This window comes from Hemibagrus wyckioides, linkage group LG07, assembly GCF_019097595.1.
Source record: "Hemibagrus wyckioides isolate EC202008001 linkage group LG07, SWU_Hwy_1.0, whole genome shotgun sequence".
NCBI classification, from domain to species: domain Eukaryota; kingdom Metazoa; phylum Chordata; class Actinopteri; order Siluriformes; family Bagridae; genus Hemibagrus; species Hemibagrus wyckioides.
Window position 1 is genome coordinate 31,632,103 of NC_080716.1, and position 22,823 is coordinate 31,654,925.

Below are 22,823 nucleotides of genomic sequence, written 5' to 3' on the forward strand. Positions count from 1 at the left end.
TCGGGTCACGGGGAGCCTGTCCCTATCTCAGGCATCATCGGGCATCAAGGCAGGATACACCCTGGACGGAGTGCCAACCCATCGCAGAGCACACACACACACACACACTCATTCACTCACACACAACAGGCAATTTAGAGACTCCATTCAGCCTAGAAGCATGTCTTTGGACTGTGGGAGGAAACTGGAGGAAACCCACCAAGCTTGGGGAGAACATGCAAACTCCACACACATGCAAAGCTCAAACCCAGGATGCTGTAGGCTTGAGGCGAACGTGCTAACCACTAAGCCACCTTCTTTTTTCGTTTATATACTATATAATATTCAGACCTGCCTACCTTTAAAATTTTGCTCTAAACTCTTCCAAATGATGCTTTTGCACAGTTTAATGAGAGAAAAAGTGAAGACTGCTATACTAACACTAGACCACTAGAGGTGCTGTTGTCATATTATGTTCTATAGTAGATGTGTCATGATGGGAACTAGACTTCCCAGTACAAATACAGAAATGGTTTCTGTGTTCCAGTTGTGATCAAGCCCTTGTTTATTGTAGGTTAAACTTTCTTGGCTTTAGTCTGTTTGTTTTCTGATCTTACGTGATCTTGTTTATATTGTTTGTACATCACTGACCTGTGACTGTTTATCTATTGCGTGTCACGTGTTTGTATTTTTATGTTCAGTAAAAGCATTAAGTACCTGCACTTGTGTCCATACCCGAGTCCTGACAGGCTGATGAAGTAGAAAGTTGTTCAGTAGTAATAACAGGCTCTGGTTAAAATAATATTAAAAGTTAAATAAAACAAATGCAACCTTTATACCAACATACACTAAAACAGTGCAACAGTCCATAATTCTATACTGTCTATTCTGTACTATTCTATTCTATCACTGTACCATTATGGATTCTCCTATGTCTACACCTTAACACTGTACATACTACTATACTAACACCATTCCATTATAGATACCACTATGCAATGCAATTTATCCAGGTGCAGTTTCCCTGAGCAATTGATATCATCTTTAATCATATTTATACATCTGAACAGTATCCTTCTGTTTATATTACAGTTTTTCTCAATTGCTAAAACACGTTTGATGAAACTGGGATCCATTTGATCTTCATCATCACCTTCTTAGCACAGCATAAGTCTTCTCTTGCAAATGGCTTAACACTTTTCATTTGTTTCATACATTTTTCAAAACATTTACCACATATCTCATTGAAAGACCCCAAACTCTATTGGATTAACTGTGTTAAACAAGAGGAAAACATCTGTTCACAGCTAATAGAAAGAACTTGCATAATTATGAATATATCTAATGCACCTGAGTGAAACTCGTTTACACAACTCTTCAATCCGCAATCATTCCTCTTCCATTTATTAAAGATAAAGCCACCTCTATGTTGCTATTTGCAAGCATGGATGAAAGAGGTGAAAGACATGGAAGGAGAGTAAGAGGCCATTAAAGAGTAGCCAGAGGAAGAGGTGTTTGCATGCATGGTGGAGATGCTGCAGCTAGAGGACAATATAGAGCTCAAGTTTCCGATGAAATTTGGGCAACAAATATTACCACAATGTTTCTAAATTGACAGTTTATGCCGTGTCCATTTTTTAGCTTAGTGAGTCTTGGTTTCAAAATAAAAAAGTAAATTTTAATTGTTCAATTTAATGTTTTTTTTAATTAAATTAAAAAAATCTTATTTTATTTATTGTCCACAAAAGTTCTGTCAAGTGTTCCCAGCATGACCCCCCCCCCACAACAACAACAAAAAAATGTATTATTTCATTATTTAACCTAAAATAGAGCATTGTCAAAGAGTATATTAATTGACCGTCAACAATGTTACTATTATGGTTGTAATTTACAATGGTTTTTTTTATTTTAATTCAAATTCATATTTAAATTCCTGTTTAATAAAATGACATGTGGTTAGCCAGGCAAGGCCTACCTTTTGAAATTATGAGTCAAAATGGGAAAATTGTCAACTATGTTGCCCAGTAGGGCCAACTCATAGGGCCAACTCTCTCAAAGTAGAAAGGCCCACCTGCCATATGGGCACGCCTGTCTCCTATCCTGGATGAAGTAAAGGCCTCCTATCCTTCTGTTGAGACAGTGCATTCCTTCAGTGATGGACCATGCACAGAGTACAGACAGAAAGGAATTTTGCTATGCAGATCCACCAGGTGGTCACAGAGGCACCAGGAGAGATCATATACCCAGATGTAAGTTGCCCTTGCACAGCCAAACAAAGCTTTGAGTGCCAGTGTAATGACACTCATCACTTTAGTTTTGGCGTTCAGCAAACAACACCTTCAATGACTCACACAAAAGCAAGGCCAGTGGTGTGCTGTGAAGTATGATGGAGACATTTACCCAGGAATCATTCAAGAAGTCACTGAGATGCAAGTGCAGGTAAAGTGCATGCACCATCTAGGGGTCAACCGTTTCTTCTGGCCACTAAGAGAAGATGTGCTGTGGTACCTGTTTCAGGACATTGTGAGAATGATTCCTCCTCCAAAACCAGTAACGCCGCGTCATGTCGAAATACATAAAGATATCTGGCCTACTTTCTAAAAGATCCAACTGAACGTTGAAATAGATTATTACTGTTCACTTGATTATTGATATTACTGTACTGTTTTTAACTGTTTTGTTTTCAGGTTAGACTTTACTTGTTTACACCCAATTCTACAAAAACACGACTCAAACTGTTTTCTGTGGTTAAGCAAAAATGTGTTTCTTTTCTGTTTGATCATTGTTTGCCTAACTAGTCACATTCAGAAAAGCCTAAAATGTCTCAATATAAATATGAATAATTTTAACTTTTGTATGAATTTAATTGATCAAAATGATTTCTAAATGTATGGCAACTTTCCAGTGTGTGTTTTTATAATGATTACCTTCATTACTTCATTACTGATAATAAACCCACATTGAACTTAAATTCACTGATTCATAGTAGATTTATTGCATACTTTACAACTGTAGATACTACTATGTCATTGCAGATAAAACTTTAGATATTAGGGTACAATACACACAAATGTGTACATGATTACTCCCCGTAGCCTTTCTACTGAGTGAGTAGATATTAAAATACATACAGAATTACTGTATATATAATTAATTCACTTACCATTACTGGGTGAGGCAGGAGAGACTGGTTTATCAGGCTCTGATTGAAGCAATTAAAGATCATATTAAAGTTAAGCACACACTAATATACTCCAACAGTCTATACTACTATACTAACACTGTACCACTATGGATTCTCCTATACCTACACCTTAACACTGTAGATCCTACTATACTAACACCATTCCACTGTAGATACAAGTATGTGATGCAATTTATCCAGATACACTTATCCAGATCAATTTACCTTCATCATATATACACACCAATCAGGCATAACATTATAACCAATTGCCTAATATTGTGTTGGTCCCCCTTTTGCTGCCAAAACAGCCCTGACCTGTCAAGGCATGGACTCCACTTGATCCCTGAAGGTGTGCTGTGGTATCTGGCACCAAGATGTTAGCAGCAGATCTTTTAAGTCCTCTAAGTTGAGAGATGGGGCCTTCATGGATCAGACTTGTTTGTCCAGCACGTCTCACAAACTGGTTGTTGTGCTCACCAACCATTCCTGAACCATTTCTGCTCTGTGGCACAGTGCATTATCCTGCTGAAAGAGGCCACAGCCATCAGGGAATACCGTTTCCATGAAAGGGTGTACATGGTCTGTAACAATGCTTAGGCAGGTGGTACGTGTTAAAGTAACGTCCACATGAATGGGAGGTTTCCCAGCAGAAAATTGACCAAAGCATGACACTGCCTCCACCGACTTCTTCCCATAGTGCATCCGGCTGCCATGTGTTCCCCAGGTAAGTGATGCACACGACCCGACTGGTCTGTGGCTATGCAGCCCCATATGCAACAAACTGCGATGCACTGTGTATTCTGAACTTTCTATCAGAACCAGCATTAACTTCTTCAGCAATTTGAGTGACAGTAGTTCATCTGTTGGATCGGACCACAAGGGACAGCCATCACTGGTTCACCACTGTTCCTTCCTTGGACCACTTTTGATAGATACTGTCCACTGCAGACTGGGAACACCCCACAAGAGCTGCAGTTTTGGAGATGCTCTGATCCAGTGGTCTAGCCATCACAATTTGGTATTGTGGCAAACACAATAAATGCTACATTAAGGCAGGCATGCTAAGATAGCATTCTATGTATTTAGGTCGAGCCTGCCAGGCAGCATTAGAACACCACCCTCAGGCTGAATTACAAAAGGTCACTAGACCTCTGCCAAAGTCATGGAGGCTATGATATGAACCAAAATCAGCCTCACTTAAATGTATATGCTATTGAATACTATAATAGGTATTACTCAGTTATATGTTACTCTCTGCTAACATTATCCAACTTTTTATAATGTTAAAGATAATACTAAGCCATGTATAGTTATGTGGGTACTACCATAATAACACTATACAACTGTAGATACTACTATGCCACTGTAGACAAAACTATACAATACTATAACTCTAGATATTCTAATACATTTATAGATATTAATGTATAATGTTTCTGTGGATAGTAATATAAATATTTATTTACAACAAGAAATGCACATGATTAATTTACTTACGTTCTGTATTATCTGAGGCAGTTAAAACCGGTTTGTCAGACTCTGGTTAAAACAATTAAACATATATATGGTTATTATATAGAATAGAATGTTTGACTCTGTTTTATTCTCAAATAAGGAAGGGATGTAATGTTCAAACATAACTCCAGTTCCATGTTTTCTGTTTAGCATCTAACAAAACCACAAACACATGAGCGTGAAAATATGTCATGGAGCAGATGTAAAAGTTAAAGTGTATTAAGTCAGAGTTGAATTCTGGATTCAACTCTGGATTGGTCAGAAGGTGTTTAGATTTCTATGACAGTAGCTCAGGATGAAGGAGTTTATACTTTGCAGGTTTTCAGTAATGTGACAAGATGTATTGTATTTATGAAGAGAGAATAAAAAGAGAGAATGGTAACGAACAGATGTTTATAATTGCTATAATGTAAGTGAGAACAGATACTAGCTTGTTTTGCTGACATTAAATTTAACTATAAAGAGACAACATCATTCTAGATCATTGAATGAAAGATCATTCTATAAGACATAAAAATTGTAACTATGTAAAAATTGCTGTGGTATAAGAGGAATGAAACATTTGGGTTTTATAAAATCATCTTTACGGTGGTAACAGTAACTCTGCTTTATCATCCTGTAACAGTGCTTTATTAACGCTGCTTATTTTCTGCAACCTGCTCATCTTTTTAGTAAATTCAGCAGAATAAATTTATTCATCAGAATAAATCAGGAGTTTAATACTACTGATTTAATAATAAGAAGAAGAAAAAGTAGAGGAGGAGGAGGAGGAAGAAGAAGAAATAATAATAGTGTCATGAACAGCTGGACAGTTCCCTGCCACGCCCGGAGAGGGCGCTGACAGGTGAACCTTGGAAGCCTGCTTCTTTGTTTGTATTTTGTGCCACGCCTTTCCCATTGTTCTCCTACCCTGTTGTGTCACCTGTTCCCAATTAACCTTAATGTGTAGCCCTATAAATAGGGATCCCTGCGTACCTGGCATTGTTGAATGTTCCATGTTCTGGTTATAGTCATGGTGGAGTTTATGTTAGAGGTTTTGTTTGTTTTAGTTTAGTTAGTGTTGTGTTAGTCTAGTGATTAGGTTCATCTTCCTCATGTTTGTCTGTCTACGTCAATAAAGCAGTGCCTCGTGGTATCCTGCGTATGGGTCTGTCTCTATGGCGTGCCGGTGCACGCACCACCACGGAAGTCTGGGTTCAAGCCCTGCACAGGGTGGGGGCGTCTGGATGTGACAAATAGTAACAAAAATATCAAAAGAATGAACTTTATCTTGTTGTGAAGAACTGAAAGTTGGCAAGAACCAGCAGAACACTATAGTGTACATTTTACAGATACTACATTATTCAGACTGTTTAGCTATTGATATGGAAACAGAAAAAAATTCTTACACAGAGTTTATAATCAATTCCAATGTGAATGACAAAAGTCATATTTAACCCTTGTATGGTGTTTTCATTTTTTATCAAATGATTTGCCTTGGGTCATTTTCTGTGAAGATCATATATCAGAACACATTTTCAATGACCACACACTGTACATCCCCCTACACATTTATATTACATACAGGATGTTTGGGCAGAGGCTAATACAAATGTGGAACTTGTAGGTCCTGTTTACCTACACTGTCCTCCTCCTGCCTGGGCCTGCTGTTTCTGTGTGTGTGTGAGTGAGAGAGAGAGAGAGAGAGTCATCAGGACAGTCACCATTGATGAGCAGCTGATGCCATTTAGGGGCCGTTGCACCTTTAGGCAGTATATACCATCTAAACTTGCAAAATATGGTATAAAGATCTGGGCTGCCTGTGATGCCACTTCCTCATATGTTTGGAACTTACAAGTCTACACAGGGAAACCTGATGGAGGTGCCCCTAGGACAGTTGTCCTGGACATGACTCAGTGGACACATGCGACAATTTTTTTTAACCTCACACAAACTGGGACAGGAACTCCTAAAGAGGAAGCTGACCATGGTGGGAACGCTATGAAAAAACAAGTCTGAGCTCCCACCCCAACTGCTGACTACAAAGAACAGGCCTGTCAACTTTTCCAAGTTTGTGTACATGGCTGGCACATCCCTGGTATCCTATTGGCCAAAGAAAGGCAAGAATGTGGTACTTATGAGTATGCTGCACAGGGATGGGATAATCTGTGGCCAGGAGCATCAAAAACCAGAGATCATGATGGATTATAATGCCACAAAAAGAAAGGTGGACAACATGGACAAGCTGGTGACTGCCTACAGCTGCAAAAGGAGGACCCTACATTGGCCATTTGTGATATTCTTTGACATATTGGACATCTCAGCGTACAACGCCTGTCATTGATGGCACTGAACCCAGAGTGGAACAGAGGGAAGCTCCAGAGGAGACAACTCTTTCTTGAGGAATTGGGAAAGGCAGTGGTGAGACCTCAAATCCTGAGAAGACAACATGTTCCAAGAACCCCAGCCTCAGCAGCCATCATGAGAAGGATTCACGAGGAGAATGCTGGTGCCCCATCAAACCGACCTACAGAACCACTATTTGCATTGCCTGAAGTGTGTGATGCCGCTGACACTCATGCCTTGTGAGAGTGAGGTGTAAATGTTAGGTGTTCTAGGTTGCAGCCAGCAAACAACAAAAAGAAGCGCTGTGAAGTGTGTGGACCCAAGATGAAAAGAAAAACACAATATGCATGCATCAAGTGCAAGAAGTACTGTAGCTACAGAACAAAAACAAAAACACAGAGCTAAGCACAGAAAGTTTGTCGTAACTACATGAAGTGCAGCGTGTGCAACCAGGTGCAAACAGTACAAGACAGAAAACACAAAAAAACACAAAACAGTATGGGTCACATAGAGCTAAAAAAAAAAAGTGCAAACAAAAATATTTGTAAATTAGAAGAACTGTAAACCAGTAGTTTCATATAAGATATGTTTGTAAACATATACATATTACAGCAGTTGGTGACAGATTCACATGTGCAAGAAAATAGCAGGAGCAGCAAATGAGTAAGTGTGAAAATACAAAATGTAAACATTTATAGTGTGGGTGGAGTTACAGATGTATGTGTTGAAGCTCACACAGTTGACACAGGTCAGTTTGTGAGTTGAAACGGTTCAGTCCTGGGTGTTGAGGAGCCTGATGGCTTGAGGAAAGAAACTGTTACACAATCTGGTTAGGAGGGCCCGAATGCTTCAGTACCTCTTTCCAGATGACCCTCTGTAGAACATTGTCAGTATGGGGGAAGGGAGATGGGCTTTCCTCAGCTTCCGTAGGAAGTAGAGATGCTGCTGGGCTTTCTTTGTGATGGAGGTGGTGTTGAGTGAACAGGTGAAGTTCTCCACCACATGAAAGAATTTGGTGCTCTTGATGATCTCCACAGAGGATCCGTCGATGTTCAGTGGAGAACTGTCATGCTGTGCCCCTCTAAAGTAAACAATCATCTCTTTACTTTTGTCGATGTTCAGGGAGAGGTTGTTGGCTTTCCACCAGGCTGTTAGTTATTGCACCTCCTCTCTGTATGCTGACTCATCATTCTTGCTGATGAGACCCACCATGGTTGTGTCACTGGCCAACTTGACGATGTGGTTGGATCTGTGCATTGCTGCACAGTCGTGAGTCAGCAGAGTGAACAGCAGTGAGCTGAGCACACAGCCCTGAGGTTCTCCAGTCCTCAGTGTGGTGGTGCTGGAAGTCCAAGATCCAGTTGCAGAGAGAGGTGTTCAGGCCCAGCAGGCTCAGCTTCTCAATCAGGTGCTGAGGGATGATTGTGTTGAATGCTGAACTGAATCTATGAACATCATTCTTACAGATGAGTCCCTATTGTCCAGGTGGGTGAGGGCCAGATGGAGGGTTGTGGTGATGGCATCATCCATGAGACAATTAGGAAGATACATAAACTGCAAGGGGTCCAGTGAGGGTGGTAGCTGGATCTTGATGATAGAATAAAGGTAGTGATCTTTATCGTACTCTGAATTGTGCAGAACTAAAGGGCATGCAACCTGCAGGACAGAACAGGACTGGTGGTGATGATGATGATGATGATGATGATGATAAGAGATCACCGCAGCACTTGAAAGGTCCTCTGAGAAGAATGGTAGCATGTGGTTTGGTTTGAAGTGTGAAATGTTTCAGTTTGACGCAAAGAGAAAAAACACACACCTCTTTCACAGGAAGTCCAGCTGTGGTTTTCAGTTATAGTGAGACAGATCTGCGCAGAGTTTAATACTTCTTCACTGCTAAACCTACATAAGTGCATAAAATAAATTGAAATGAGTGCAAGTTTATTGGACTAAAATAATAAAGACAAAGACAACATAACATAAGATATAGCTACAGAACAAAAACAAAAACACAGAGCTAAGGACAGAAAGTTTGTTGTAGCTACATGAAGTGCAACATGTGCAACCAGGTGCAAACAGTACAAGACAGAAGACAGTACAAACAGAAACCACAAAAAAAACACAAAAAAACAGTACAGAACACATAGCGCTGAAAGATTGTGTAAACAAAAAATGTGTAAATTAGAAGAACTGTAAACCAGTAGTTTCTTATAAGATATATGTTTGTAAACATATACATACAGTACTACAGCAGTTGCTGACAGTTTGACATGTGCAAGAAAATAGCAGTAGCAGCAATTGAATAATTGTGGAAATACAAAATATAAACATTTATAGCGTGGGTGGAGTTACAGATGTATGTGTTAAATCTCACACAGTGGACACAGGTCAGTTCACACAGTTGAGTGTGTCTGTGAGTTGAAACAGTTTAGTTCTGGATGTTGAGGAGCCTGATGGCTTGAGGAAAGAAACTTTCCTCAGCCTACGTAGGAAGTAGAGATGCTGCTGGGCTTTCTTCATGATGGAGCTGGTGTTCAACACCAAGGAATTTTGTGCTCTTGATGATCTCCATATAGGATCCATTGATGTACAACAGAACTCTGTCGTTGAGCCATGTCTCCAAAAAAACAAAAACGTCTCTGTATTCATGCCGTGTAGTTTGCTGGAGTCGGATGTAGTCCAGTTTATTATCCAGGGAGCAGACATTTGATACAAGTATGGAGGGGAGTGCTGGGTGGCTAGGATTTGTTTTTAGGCTAGCACGGACACCCGCCCAAGCCCTGATGCACAGAAGCCCTGCTGAAAAATCGAGCCAATTGGGTTTGGAGCTTGCAAAGAGTAAACCTCTCGCAATGCACATAGCCAGCTCCCTCTAGAGCTGAACAGGCATGCTCCTCTCTCCAACTGTAAGGACGCACTCGAAACAGGTGTAGCTGAATCCATATGCAGATCTTTATTATCCAAATGGCAGGCAAAAATCGAAAGTCAGAGTGGCAGGCAAAAAGGGTCAAAACCGGTAAACAAACACTATAGAAACAAAACCAAAACACAAAACCGAAACTCTAGGTCAACCAGGAACAGGCAAGGATCATACATGGAATAATCAAGGCAATCAATGGAGTAACGCTCAGTATGCAATGCAGAGATCACGATACTTTGCAGTGAACAAAGGGCAGCGTGCTGTTTAAATACCCGAGTACCGGAAGTCAGTTCAGTACTCGGGCGATGGCTCCCTCTGGTGTTCTGGTTCAGTATGCTCCGTTACACAAACAAACTAAGCAAAGAGAGTGCTTGTCATACTCTGTGATATAGTGGGGACACTGATACACATGCCTCTTAAACTGCTTGCTTGCCATCATCTCTTTTTTCCCAATCTTCTGTAAATAACTTCTTTTTCCCTACTCTAGAAAGACAGTACAGACAATTTAAACAAATGTACACAGAGTGCTTTCTGAAGACAAATAAGCTGGGGTATAAGCAAACTATGATTCATTTACATACCATGTTGTATGAGGCAGGAGATTCTGGCTTGTCAGGTTAAAAGAAAGAAAAAATTATTATTAAATGTAATTATACCAGCATATAGTAAACCAACACAACTCTTTATTCTATTATAATAACATAATAACACCATACCACTGGAGGACTGGCAGGTGCTTTGGAGCCTGGTCCAGCTGGCAGGTAATCCTGCAGTGCCCACCCAGGTCACACCTCTCATCAAACTGATGAAGATGGGACCACAGGATGCCCCGCAATTATTTGTGAACCTCTTTTAGCATGCAGGTGGTCTCATTCCCAGTGGATGGTCTACTTCCTGCACTGCTGTCTGGAAAAGCACAGCTCATGGCCAGCTGCCAGTTGTGAACCGACTGGAGTACCTTGCACCTATTGGGACAGGTTGGCTTCACCCTGGAATGGCAAACTCAGCTACCCATTAGTGGTCACCCAATAGCTTCCAATGCCTGCCAAAGGTGGCTGCTGGTGGTGAAGTATGGTGCTGAAGAAGTAGCTGACCTCTTACTGGAGCTGGTACCGGTACTGGAGCAGTTTGTGCTACCCCTAGTGGTGGGTCCAGTGGCTCAAGCATTGGAATTCAAGCCCTAGCACCACCAAGCTGCTACTGTTGGGCCCTAGAGAAAGGCCTTTAACCGTCACTGCTCCAGGGATGCTCTATCACGGCTGATGGTTATCAAGTTGGCATATGCTAAGAATTTCATTGTGTCATAATGTTTATGTGATAAAAAAGGCTTCTATTCTATATTATACCTAAAAATAAATATGTCTGTCTCTCCCTGCTGGGTTGCTGACCCTGGAGCCTAAGGTGTGTGGGTAAGGCCCAGGCCAGTGTGCTGCCCTTCTAAAGAATTGGGATGGATCTTGTTGGTCCATTAGAGTGCACTGCACATGGGCATCACTTGTGTTCTTCCTGGTGGATTATGCAAAACAATACATGGAAGCAGTTCCTCTTCATCTCAGCACACGGTGTTTCAGAGGCAGGCTTCCATGTTATCATGTAAGTAAAGATCCAGAAATAGATCCTGACTGATCAGGGAACCATATTTATGTCATGGACACTACACAAACTGTACTAATTAGTGGGGACTAAATCATTTGGCACCAGTGTTAACCATGCACAAAGGCTGGTCAAACGGTTTAATCAAAAGTTTAAAGCCAGAAAAAGTGAAATTCCATAAAATCTTAACATGAAAGAAAGAAATTTTAAGTCACAGAACACAAGTTGAGTGTTGAACAAGAAGTTGAGTTAGGTTCAAGAACATTAAACATGGCTGTACAACAGGGGTACTCTGCGTATGGGTTATCTAATTGAATTTCATTTTATACAACTGAGCAACATTCACAATCAAAAGATGTCTGGTGACTGTGAATGTGGAAATGCAGCTGTGTTGTGTGAAGTTAGGAGCAAGCTCAGCTCCTCTCTCTCCATTTGGGGCATGGCCAAATACATGTGGGACATCACATCTGCCTTGGTGTTTTAGAGCCTGGGTGGTAAGAGAGGGTAAAGTTAAGCCTAAAGAACAGGGACCTGCGTGCTTGTCTGTGGTACAGACACTTGATGTACAAGTAGTCCAGCTTCTTTTGGTCACTGAAAATGTGAAAAGGGAAAATTTACAAATTCTGTCTGCTCCAACCAACATTTCCACTCCTCCAGCTTCAACTTCACCCCCAGCAGCTCACAGTTGGCCACATTGTAATTGTGTTTGGCTGCTGACCGCTTTCCAAAAAAAAAGTGTCTGGATGGAGCTTTGGTCAGTCCCTGAAGGGCTGAGAGAGGATCGCCCACCCCTGTCTCTGAGGCACTGACTTCTCTTTATTTTTGACACAACACAGATCTACTACATATGTATGTATGTATGTATGTATGTACTGTATGTATGTATGCATGCATGTATATAATTATTTGTTTTATCTATTTCGGTATATAAATAACTTTTCTTCTCTTTTTATTAAATATTGCTCTCAAAAATGTGATATTATGATGAACTTCATTTAATGTATATAACATTTTAATTGGGAATTTATACAAAAAAGGAAAATTATATATTAATTTCCTTTAATATTAAAAAATGAACAATGTCCTCCTGTAGGGTAAACCTGCAGTTAAAAAATACATTTGAATAGCAATTAGTTATCATAACTTATTATAACATACATTTCAAGTTGTTTTAAATACCAACCAAAGGGAAGAGTAACAACTGGATGAAAACTTACATGGCTCCAGCTTTTGGATGTTCACACACTTTAATGACTTTTACAGTTATTGGATTCCTCCAGTATGTGAAGCAATACACATCTTCTCCAGTTTAACCTGTGTGGAAACATCTCTGCATTCATTTATCCATCCTGGCTTAGCACTCTGAAGCTTATTAAATAAATACATAAATAATTAAATAAATATGTTAGATAAGCTGGGTTGATTTCTGGATTTTTATTGGATTTGTAACAAAGTACTAATCTTGGTCATTTATGGGGTCTGAATACTATTTTCCCTAGAAATTATTTTTCAAACATATCTTTGTTCTTATTATGTTTTACTTTTTATGAATTCTTTTGTTCAAAATGTAATATAATAATATTCATGTGTAAAAACTGATGAGCGTTTGTAAAACCAGCTTTTCACATGACTTATATTGACCAATAAGGTGAAAGGTTAATAACTGGATATAAGACCCCATGCGCGAAGGGAATGCTCTTTTTTTTCTGCTCCCATGTTTACTGAATACAGAAATCACCACATCTGCTGAAGGTACGTTTCCTTTTAGGCCAAATGAATGTTTTCTTTTTTTGTCACAGAGTTACTCGAGTTTTGTGTGAAGACACAGACACTAATTGTTACAGAGCGGACTAGTTTGATTTGTTGAGCGTTGTCCTGTCAGCGGAATTAGCCACAAGCTAATTTGAAGTGGATTGTATTAGCTACATCACGTACAATCGTTTCAGATTTCTGCAGAGAGCCACATGCGGGAGGACAGTATGTTGTTTTCTAAATTCCAGATGGGTGGAGGAGTGTGTTGTGAGTTTGTGGGATAAAAATTCTAAAGTGATGCATCCCAAGTTCATCAAACTAACATAAGTGGGCTGGTTATTAAATTTTTTGTTGTACTAAGTGGCCATTTTAGTTGAAGGCCTCACTGCTCACAAGCTTTGTTTCAGGCTTAAACATATACGATTTCAAGGTGTCCTGATACACTTGAGTGTTGTCTTAATTTAAATTCACAAAGACAGCCCTATAGATAGGGTAATGAGTGATATAAACGAGATAGTTGATCTGGTAAGGACAAATTCTCTAAATGTACTGCTAGTCTTACTCTACACCACTATAGATACTCCTATACTAATACTATAGCACCATCAGCATTTTATACAAAAACTGTAAAATGACAGACGTTCCCCTTACAACTATAGATAATAAACACTCTAGACTACTACTAATCAGAATACTTGTAAAAATACTAAAATGCACATCCATGTGATTCATTTATTTACATACCGTAATCAGTGTGACAGGAGAATCTGTCTCGTCAGACTCTGGTTTGGAAAAAAAAAAGCTGATTATGATTTTACGTTAATAATAAAAACATTTACTAAATCCACACAACTAGACTAACTCTATACCACTATAGAGACCACTATACTATAAAATGTAGTTTACTTCCTATTGGGCATAAAGATGATTTAGTCTTTGTTAGGAATCCTTTAGAAGAAAAATACTGCAGATTGACACACACACACACACACACACACACACACTAAAAAAGAAACAGTAACAAATTACCCAGTTGCTCTGTGTAAACCTGTTGAGTTGGATGACTTGTAGCTAAAATAAAAAATAGCAAAACTTTACTCATGTACAGCATGTGGACCCATAGGCTGTGAGCAGGGCCGTATTAACAATAGGGCTAGGTGGGGCTGAAGCCCTGGGGCCCTGAGCATGGAGGGGGCACGTGATTGGCTGTGGAGCAAATTGACAAGTCAGTTCTGTAGTCCTGATGGCAAACGCCCCACCACACCCCCCACTTATTAGCGCTGTTATTTAGTGGAGCTTTGCCGTAAATTTAAACATCACATTTGAATTTGTTTTACTAATCAAATGTGTTTATTCTATATTTAACTTTTGAACCAGGTGATCGCTGCACCTTATCATTCACCAATCACTCTTCAGTCTTCACTTTGTTCTAGTTTGATATATTCTATATCTCGGGACACTCTGTCCTGGGCTAATGTATCTTAGATAACCATTTTCATAGTAAAATCAAAAATCCCTGAATTCAGCTCTGGAGGCAGCAGCAGCAACGTGACTCAGGTTTCTTCTCCGAGTGAACCCGGAAACTCTAATTCTAGTCAGATGATGAACAAGTTGAAGTGGACCAGGGCTGGACACATGATGGAGCAGATAAAAAGCATCATCACCATCCTCACCAATTTTAGGTTAGTTTGAATATTAATTTTATGCATGTGTATTGCTTATTGTGTTTAAACAAACTCTATATATTCACTTATATATAGTTGGAAACACTACCCACTAGGCTACTTTGCAGCATTTTTGGTTTATATACTATAAAATATTCTACCTTTATCATTTTGCTCTAAACTTTTAAATAAGGCTTTTTCAGTTTAATGAGAGAAAAAGTGAAGACTGCTATACTAACACTAGACCACTAGAGGTGCTGTTGTCATATTATGTTCTAAAGTAGGTGTGTCATGATGGGAACTAGACTTCCCAGTACAAATACAGAAATGGTTTCTGTGTTCCAGTTGTGATCAAGCCCTTGTTTATTGTAGGTTAAACTTTCTTGGCTTTAGTCTGTTTGTTTTCTGATCTTACGTGATCTTGTTTATATTGTTTGTACATCACTGACCTGTGACTGTTTATCTATTGCGTGTCACGTGTTTGTATTTTTATGTTCAGTAAAAGCATTAAGTACCCGCACTTGTGTCCATACCCGAGTCCTGACAGGCTGATGAAGTAGAAAGTTGTTCAGTAGTAATAACAGGCTCTGGTTAAAACAATATAAGTTAAATGAAAATATATCTTTTATACCAACATACAGTAAAACAGTGCAACAGTCTATAATACTATGCTAACACTGTACCATTATGAATTCTCCTATGCCCACACCTTAACACAGTAGATACTACTATACTAACACCATTCCACTGTAGATATCACTGTGCAATGCAATTTATCCAGGTGCACTTATCCTGAGCAATTTGCATCACTGTTAATCTTATTAATACATCTGAACACTATCCTTCTATTTGTATTATAACGTTAATGATAATACTGTACCATGTATACCATAATAACCTTATACAACTGTACATACTACTATGCCATTGCATTTAAAACTATAGATATTAGATATTACAGTAATAGAAAAAAAGCAAATACTCTGTACATGATTACTTTCTGCACCATTTTTTATTGAGTGTTTACAGAAATACTGTATATATAATTCATTCACTTACCATTTCTACTGGGTGAGGCAGTAGAGACTGGTTGATCAGCCTCTGGTTGAAACAATAAAAGGTCATATTAAACTTAAGCACAAACTAATATACGCTAACTGTCTATACTACTACATCGATCATCCATAGCATTGTGAGCAGTCTCAGGTGACGTGAATAAGACTGATGAGCTCCTCATCATGGCCCCTGTTAGTGGGTGGGATATATTGGGCAGGAAGTCAACATTTTGTCCTCAAAGTTGATGTTAGAAGCAGGAAAAATGCACAAGCATAAGGATTTGAGCGAGTTTGACAAACGGCCAAATTGTGATGGCTAGACCACTGGATCAGAGCATCTCCAAAACTGCAGCCCTTGTGGGGTGTTCCCGGTCTGCAGTGGTCAGTCTCTATCAAAAATAGATACGTGTGATCCAATCCAACAGACGAGCTACTGTCGCTGAAATTGCTGAAGACGTTAATGCTGGTTCTGATAGAAAGGGGTCAGAATACACAGTGCAGGACGGCGGACGTTTTGGCAGAAAAAGGAGGACCGACACAATATTAGGCAGTTGGCCATAATGTTACTCCTGATCGGTGTACACTAACACTGTAACACTATAGATTCTCCTATGCCTACACTTTAACACTGTAGATCCTACTATACTGACACCATTCCACTATAGATACCAGTATGTGATGCAATTTATCCAGATACACTTATCCAGATCAATTTACATTTAACATATTTATACATCTGGACACTATTCTTCTATTTATATTCTCATAATGTTAATGATAATACTATACCATATACACCAAAATCACTCTACGTGACTAGATACTACTATGCCATTGCAGATAAAACTATAGATATTGGAGTACAATACTAAAATACAAGCAAATGCTGTATATATGAGTGAGAGGACACTAAATACATACAGAATTGCTGTAAATAAAAAACCATATTAAAGTTAAGCACATAATAAAATAGTCCAACTGTCTCTGCTAGCAATAACACCAGTCCACCAAAATATTCATCCACTTGAAAACATATAACTTGTGCTCAAACACAATAAATGCTACATTAAGGCAGGCATTCTATGCTAAGACAACATTCTATGTATTTAGGTTGAGCCTGCCAAGCAACATTAGAAAAGTCATGTAGGCTACGATATGAACCAAAATCAGCCTCACCTAAATTTATACACTAATAAATACCACAGTAGGTATTATTCAACTATACATTACTCTCTGCTAACATCATCCAACTTTTTATAATGTTAAAGATAATATTATGCCATGTATAGTAATGTAGGTACTACCATAATAACACTATACAACTGTAGATACTACTATGCCACTGTAGGTAAAACCATACGATACTATAACTCTAGATATTCCAATACAATTATAGATATTAAGGTACTATTAATGCTTCTATGGATACTAATGTGTATGTGTATAATATGTGTATGTGATCCATTTACTTACGTTTTTCATTATCTGAGGCACTTAAAACTGTTTTTTCAGGCTCTGGTTAAAACAAAAAAACATATAATACCGTAGGTCATTTAACCCTTATACTAACATTCAAAAGCCATACAACTGTCTATACTACTATACTAGCACTGTTACACTATAAATACTTCTATACTAGCTTAATCCAAGTACAAATTACTCAAGTAGTAGAGTAAATATATTACCTCTTAGAATAAATATAATACTACTTATTTACAATATAAATTCTTATTCACAACAAGAAATGTGTACATGATTCATTTACTTACGTTCTTTATTATCTGAGGGAGTTAAAACTGATTTGTCAGGCCCTGGTTAAAACAATAAAATATATTATAGGTTATTTAACCCTTATACTAACGTTTACAAAAGCTATACAATTTTCAAATACCACTATAAATACTATAACTACTTCTGTACTACCATAACCCAAACACATCTACTAAATTAAATTGATGTTTACATTCACAGCACTTGTGAGATGCAATTATCCGGAGCCACATACATTTAGATTATATAGATCACACAGATTTATATATCTGAATGCTATTCCTCTATTTATGTCAATATAATAGAAGAGATAATAGTGTACCATGAATACTAATGTAGGTTCTACCATAATAATACTATCCAACTGTAGATAATACTATGTCATTGGAGATAAAACTATACAATACTAGAAATCTAGACATAACTGTACAATTATACATTTTAAAGTACGAGGCTACTATATATACTAATATAAATACTTACATTCAACCAAAAATATTGTATAGGTGATTACTTACGTTGTATATTGTTTGAAGCAGGTGAAACTTGTTTGTCATGCTCTGATTAAAACAATAAAAGATCATATAATAGTTAATTTAACTCTTATATACAAAAATGTCTCAGGTTACTTATGTAACCCAGTTCCCTGAGAAGGGCATGAGACACAGCCTCATGAAGTGCTATGGGAACGTTTATGTGTGAGTCTGTGTCTGAAACGTGTGTAAACACACCAGATTTATTGGCCAATGTGGGGTAAGGTGATGCAGCAACATGGGTCAACAAGACCATACAAAACCAAGGGCATATAAAACCTTGACCAGTCCAGGGTCAAGCAGGAGAAGGTTATGCAAGAGGGCCTGCAAATCTACTACTTTTTTAAGGAAGGTAAACGCTAGTAACATAGCCACCTTGACAGTCAGAAACTTCTCAGAGGCTGAGACGAGGGTGTTGTTAAAACTAACAGGGACTATAGACAGATCTCAAGAAGGGACCCGTAGTCTGCAGAAAGACCTTACCAGTCTGACACTGCACAGAAACCGAGAGACAGGGAATGCCTCCCCACGGAGGGTCAGTCAGTAGGAATGTGGCAAGCCGAAACCACAGACACATATACCTTAAGCATAGTCTATTTTTGTATTTATAAAGAGAGAATAAAAAGAGAGACTGGTGAAGAACTAATGTATGCAATTGCTATAATGTAAGTGAGAACAGAAACTAGCTTGTTTCACCGACATTAAATGTAACTATAAAGAGACAAAATGTTTGAAGATTATTCTTTAAGACATAAAAATTGTAACCATGTAAAAATTGCCATGGTATAAGAGGAATAAAACATTTGGGCTTTATAAAACACATGCTGTTAAGGGTAAATCATCTTTACAGTGGTAACAGTAACTCTGCTTCATCACACCACATCACTCAGTATTTTACTGTAGGAAATTCAGCATCACAATAAACCAGGCGTACTACTACTACTGATAATAATAATAATAATAATAATAATAATAATAATGTCCGGATGTGACAAGAACATTATAGTGTACATTTATAGATACTACATTATACAGACTATACAGCTATTGCTACGGTAACAGAAAACACATACACAAAGTTTATAATCAATTCCTATGACAAAAGTAATATTTAATAAATAATTCATTACTCCTGATGCTTTCTGAAACCCTTCAGCTCCTGACATTAAATGTCACATCCAATTGTTTTTGTTTGTTTGTTTGTTTGCTGTTCTGCTATTCATTTTGTAAATTTGAGAATTTTTATGCATAACATTTGATATTTTGTCTTTAAAGTATTTACATTCTGTAATTACAGGTTTACAGTTTAACAAGTTCATGAGAAAAACACATACAAAAGCTGCTTAACTGCTTTGAACATAACATTTATTTTTATTTAAAGATAAAAGGAAAAAAACAACTTTAATCCGCCTGCTTTATTACAGGAAATGATGCACACAAAGATTGTTCTGAATAAGCCGGAGCAATTATGCATTTTTATTCATGCTTTTCATTCTGTAAAAGAAATATTCATTTTGTTATAATGGATTTTCAGTGGAGTTTCACTCACTTCCAATATGGGCCTGACTGTAAGACAGACGCTCGTCAATTCTGTTCTTGAGGTTCTTCACCCACATTTGGTCAGGATCTGCACACACCAGTTGACCGCCCTTTAGAGTAAAGCTGCAGAGAAGAGAGAAAAGATTTACATCAGTGTGAAACTGCAATAAAATCAGAAAATCCTGACACACCCCAACTTCTAAAATTATATAGAGTTAGATTCTGTTACACATAACCATAAAGATAACTTGAAAATACTAACTTTTATTATGAATAAAAATGAGTGCATAAAAAGAATTAAGATTCAAGAAGCTTTATTGTCATTTCAACCCCATATAGCTGACGCAGTACATGGTTAAATGAAACAGCGTTTCTCCAGGACCTGGTGCTACAGAAACATACAACATAAAGTTTAAACACAAAAACAACACAGAGCTAGGACAGAAGTTTGTCCAAGCCACATAAAGTGAAAAGTTATTATGAATGAATTAAAGAAATATATATTATTGAGGGGCTGAAAGCTTACATGACTCCAGATTTAGTACACTGGTCTGTTACGGCATATCCTGCAATAAATTTGATAGGGACTGGTTGAGTCTGAAATCTGAAACAGCACGTCTTTGGTCCATTTGGACCTGTGTGAAAACATTTCTGCATTTAGTTCTGTGATTAAATGTTCAATAAGAAAATATTAGACACTTTTATATCTAGTATCAGATGCAGACTGTTGTAGCTATTAAACTGTATTATGTCACAGTTGAATTCTGGACTCTGATTGGTCAGAAGGTGTTGATTAGTTTTCTATAACAGCAGGTTTATATTAATGCACTGATTCTTACAGGTTATTTGTTTCCATATTAACAGCTCAGCAGGGACCTGTACAGCACATGTGAGACTTAAACAGATAAATGTATTAAATTGTTCATATTGTGAAGTTTTCTTTAAGGAGACATTTATTTAACATGAATTGAATTTATTGAATAATATTTTTTGACCCCAGTGTCAGAGCTTTTGTTTTAAACTTTAGTTTTTCCAAAATCTTCAAGGCAGAGGAATTTACACTTTAATGTTTCTCAGTAATGTGATAAGATGTATTTTTGTTTTGTTTTATTAAATTAAAGAGAGAGAAAAAGAGAAGCCAGGAACTCATATATTATAATGTAAATGAGAACAAAGTGTAACTTGTTTCACTGACATTAAATGGAACTGTAAAGCATATGAAAGGTCATTCTTTAAGATATAAAAATTGTAGCCGTTGCTAATTTGGTGTAAGAGTAATAAAACACTTGGGGACATGCTGTTACAGGAAAATCACCAACTTTCCAGTGGTAACAGTAACTCTGCTTCATCACACCACATCACTCAGTATTTTACTGTAACAGTGTGACAAACACACAGGGGTTTATTAACACTGCTTATTTTCAGCAACCTGCTCGTCTTTTTAGGAAATTCAGCATCACAATAAACCAGGAGTTTACTAATACTACTGATAATAATAATAATAATAATAATAATAATAATAATAATAATAATAATAATAATAATAATAATAATATAAGAAAGATGAATTTTCTCTTACTCTGGGCCATTGTGAAGGACTGAAGGCAGGCGAGAACCAGCAGGAGAGAACAATAGAACATGACTGCTGCTGACAAGGAGGATGATGATGATGATGATAAAGATGATGGTCAGGAACAGAAAGATATTAATGCAGATATCACCTTGTTCAGTTTATATAGCTGGTGAGAGGAGTGAAAGAGTGTGGTTTGTGTGTTTAGGTGACGTTTTCTTTGTCTAAGAGGGAAAAAAACTGACAGGAAATCCAGCTGCGGTTTTCACCTTAGTGAGAAAGAACTGAATGTTTAACACTTTTTTAACCAAACTCATCTTACACTTCTGTAGTAAAGTCCATAAGATTATATATAAATTAAGATTATAAGATTATATAGATGTCCTAAACATTTGTGTATAATGTCAGCAGTTAAATCTCAATACACAGATTTTAAAAAAATTCTTCTTATTATTAGATGTGCCTAATTCAATTCAATTCACTTTTACTATTGATCTCCTGAGTGCTGAAACCATCCTTGCCATGGTTGTGAAGGACTACATCAGACTGGGCTTGTCAGTCAGCATTACCTAAAGGTGATAAGGTAAGGAGGGCGGAGCCGGGAGAAATGACTGGTAAGTGTCTGGAGAATACTCTAATGTGTGTGTTGTTTTGCAATAAGCAGGAGATATGATAAATTAGGGTGTGTGTGTGTGTGTGTGTTTGTGTTAAGCTTGTCTTGTCATTTCATCCATATATAGCTGACACAGTAAATGAGAAAACGTTTCAACAGGAACCTGGTGCTACATAAAAAAACATAACATATAGCTACAAAACAAAAAACGACAACACAGAGCTAAGGACAGAAAGTTATCCTAGCTACATAAAGCGCAACATGTGTACAGTACAGTACAGGACACATAGTGCTGGAAAATGTGCAAATTTGAATAACTGTAAACCAGTGGTTTCTTTTTAACATATATATGTTAAAACATATATGTAAACATATATATATATATATATATATATATATAGCAGCAGTTGGTGACAGTGAAAACGACAAAAATAGCAACAGAATTCTAGATGTTTGTACAGAAGAAGTGACGGATCAAATTCAGCAATGTGACGCATCACTATGAAACAAAACATAAACACTTCCATTTGTCTTATAGCCATAAACTGACATTCAGCCATGTTACTCACTTATCTGTGGCTTTTTAAACATGTTTTTACAAATTTTACACATTTCACTACACTTCTACGTGATCTATGGGCTACATAGCGTGTTAACCGCTATCTACTTTGCACTTAACCCCCAACACACACACACAGACTCACACACACACATTTCTGTTGACCACAAAGAGCACTGTGGTCATTTTCTCACACAATGCCCTGCACTTTTTCTCTCACACTTTTTAAAAGCTACTGTGGAAAACAGTAGT

The 22,823-nt window shown here is 37.8% G+C and overlaps 2 protein-coding genes across 4 annotated transcripts in view; both read right to left on the bottom strand.

Moving 5' to 3' along the window:
- LOC131355581 (C-C motif chemokine 3-like 1) overlaps window positions 1-22,823 on the bottom strand; it is a 44,117-nt gene that overhangs the window by 15,503 nt on the left and 5,791 nt on the right. The window lies entirely within an intron of this gene.
- LOC131355579 (uncharacterized) lies at window positions 412-22,303 on the bottom strand. Of its 3 annotated transcripts, none has more exons than XM_058393949.1 (12): window positions 21,409-22,301; window positions 20,356-20,395; window positions 19,840-19,952; window positions 18,276-18,317; window positions 17,757-17,798; window positions 17,461-17,502; window positions 15,992-16,033; window positions 15,448-15,519; window positions 14,298-14,339; window positions 14,013-14,050; window positions 12,734-12,830; window positions 12,478-12,616 (listed from the first exon to the last, which is right to left on the bottom strand). In XM_058393949.1, exons 1-11 carry the CDS (start codon window positions 21,467-21,469, stop codon window positions 12,780-12,782), a joined length of 585 nt encoding a protein of 194 aa, XP_058249932.1. In that variant the 5' UTR covers window positions 21,470-22,301; the 3' UTR covers window positions 12,478-12,616; window positions 12,734-12,779. The 3 variants fall into 3 exon arrangements, with proteins under 3 accessions (XP_058249933.1, XP_058249932.1, XP_058249931.1); XM_058393948.1 differs by having other exon boundaries at window positions 20,356-20,464; window positions 21,409-22,300; XM_058393950.1 differs by lacking the exons at window positions 12,478-12,616; window positions 12,734-12,830; window positions 14,013-14,050; window positions 14,298-14,339; window positions 15,448-15,519 and adding an exon at window positions 412-768 and having other exon boundaries at window positions 20,356-20,464; window positions 21,409-22,303.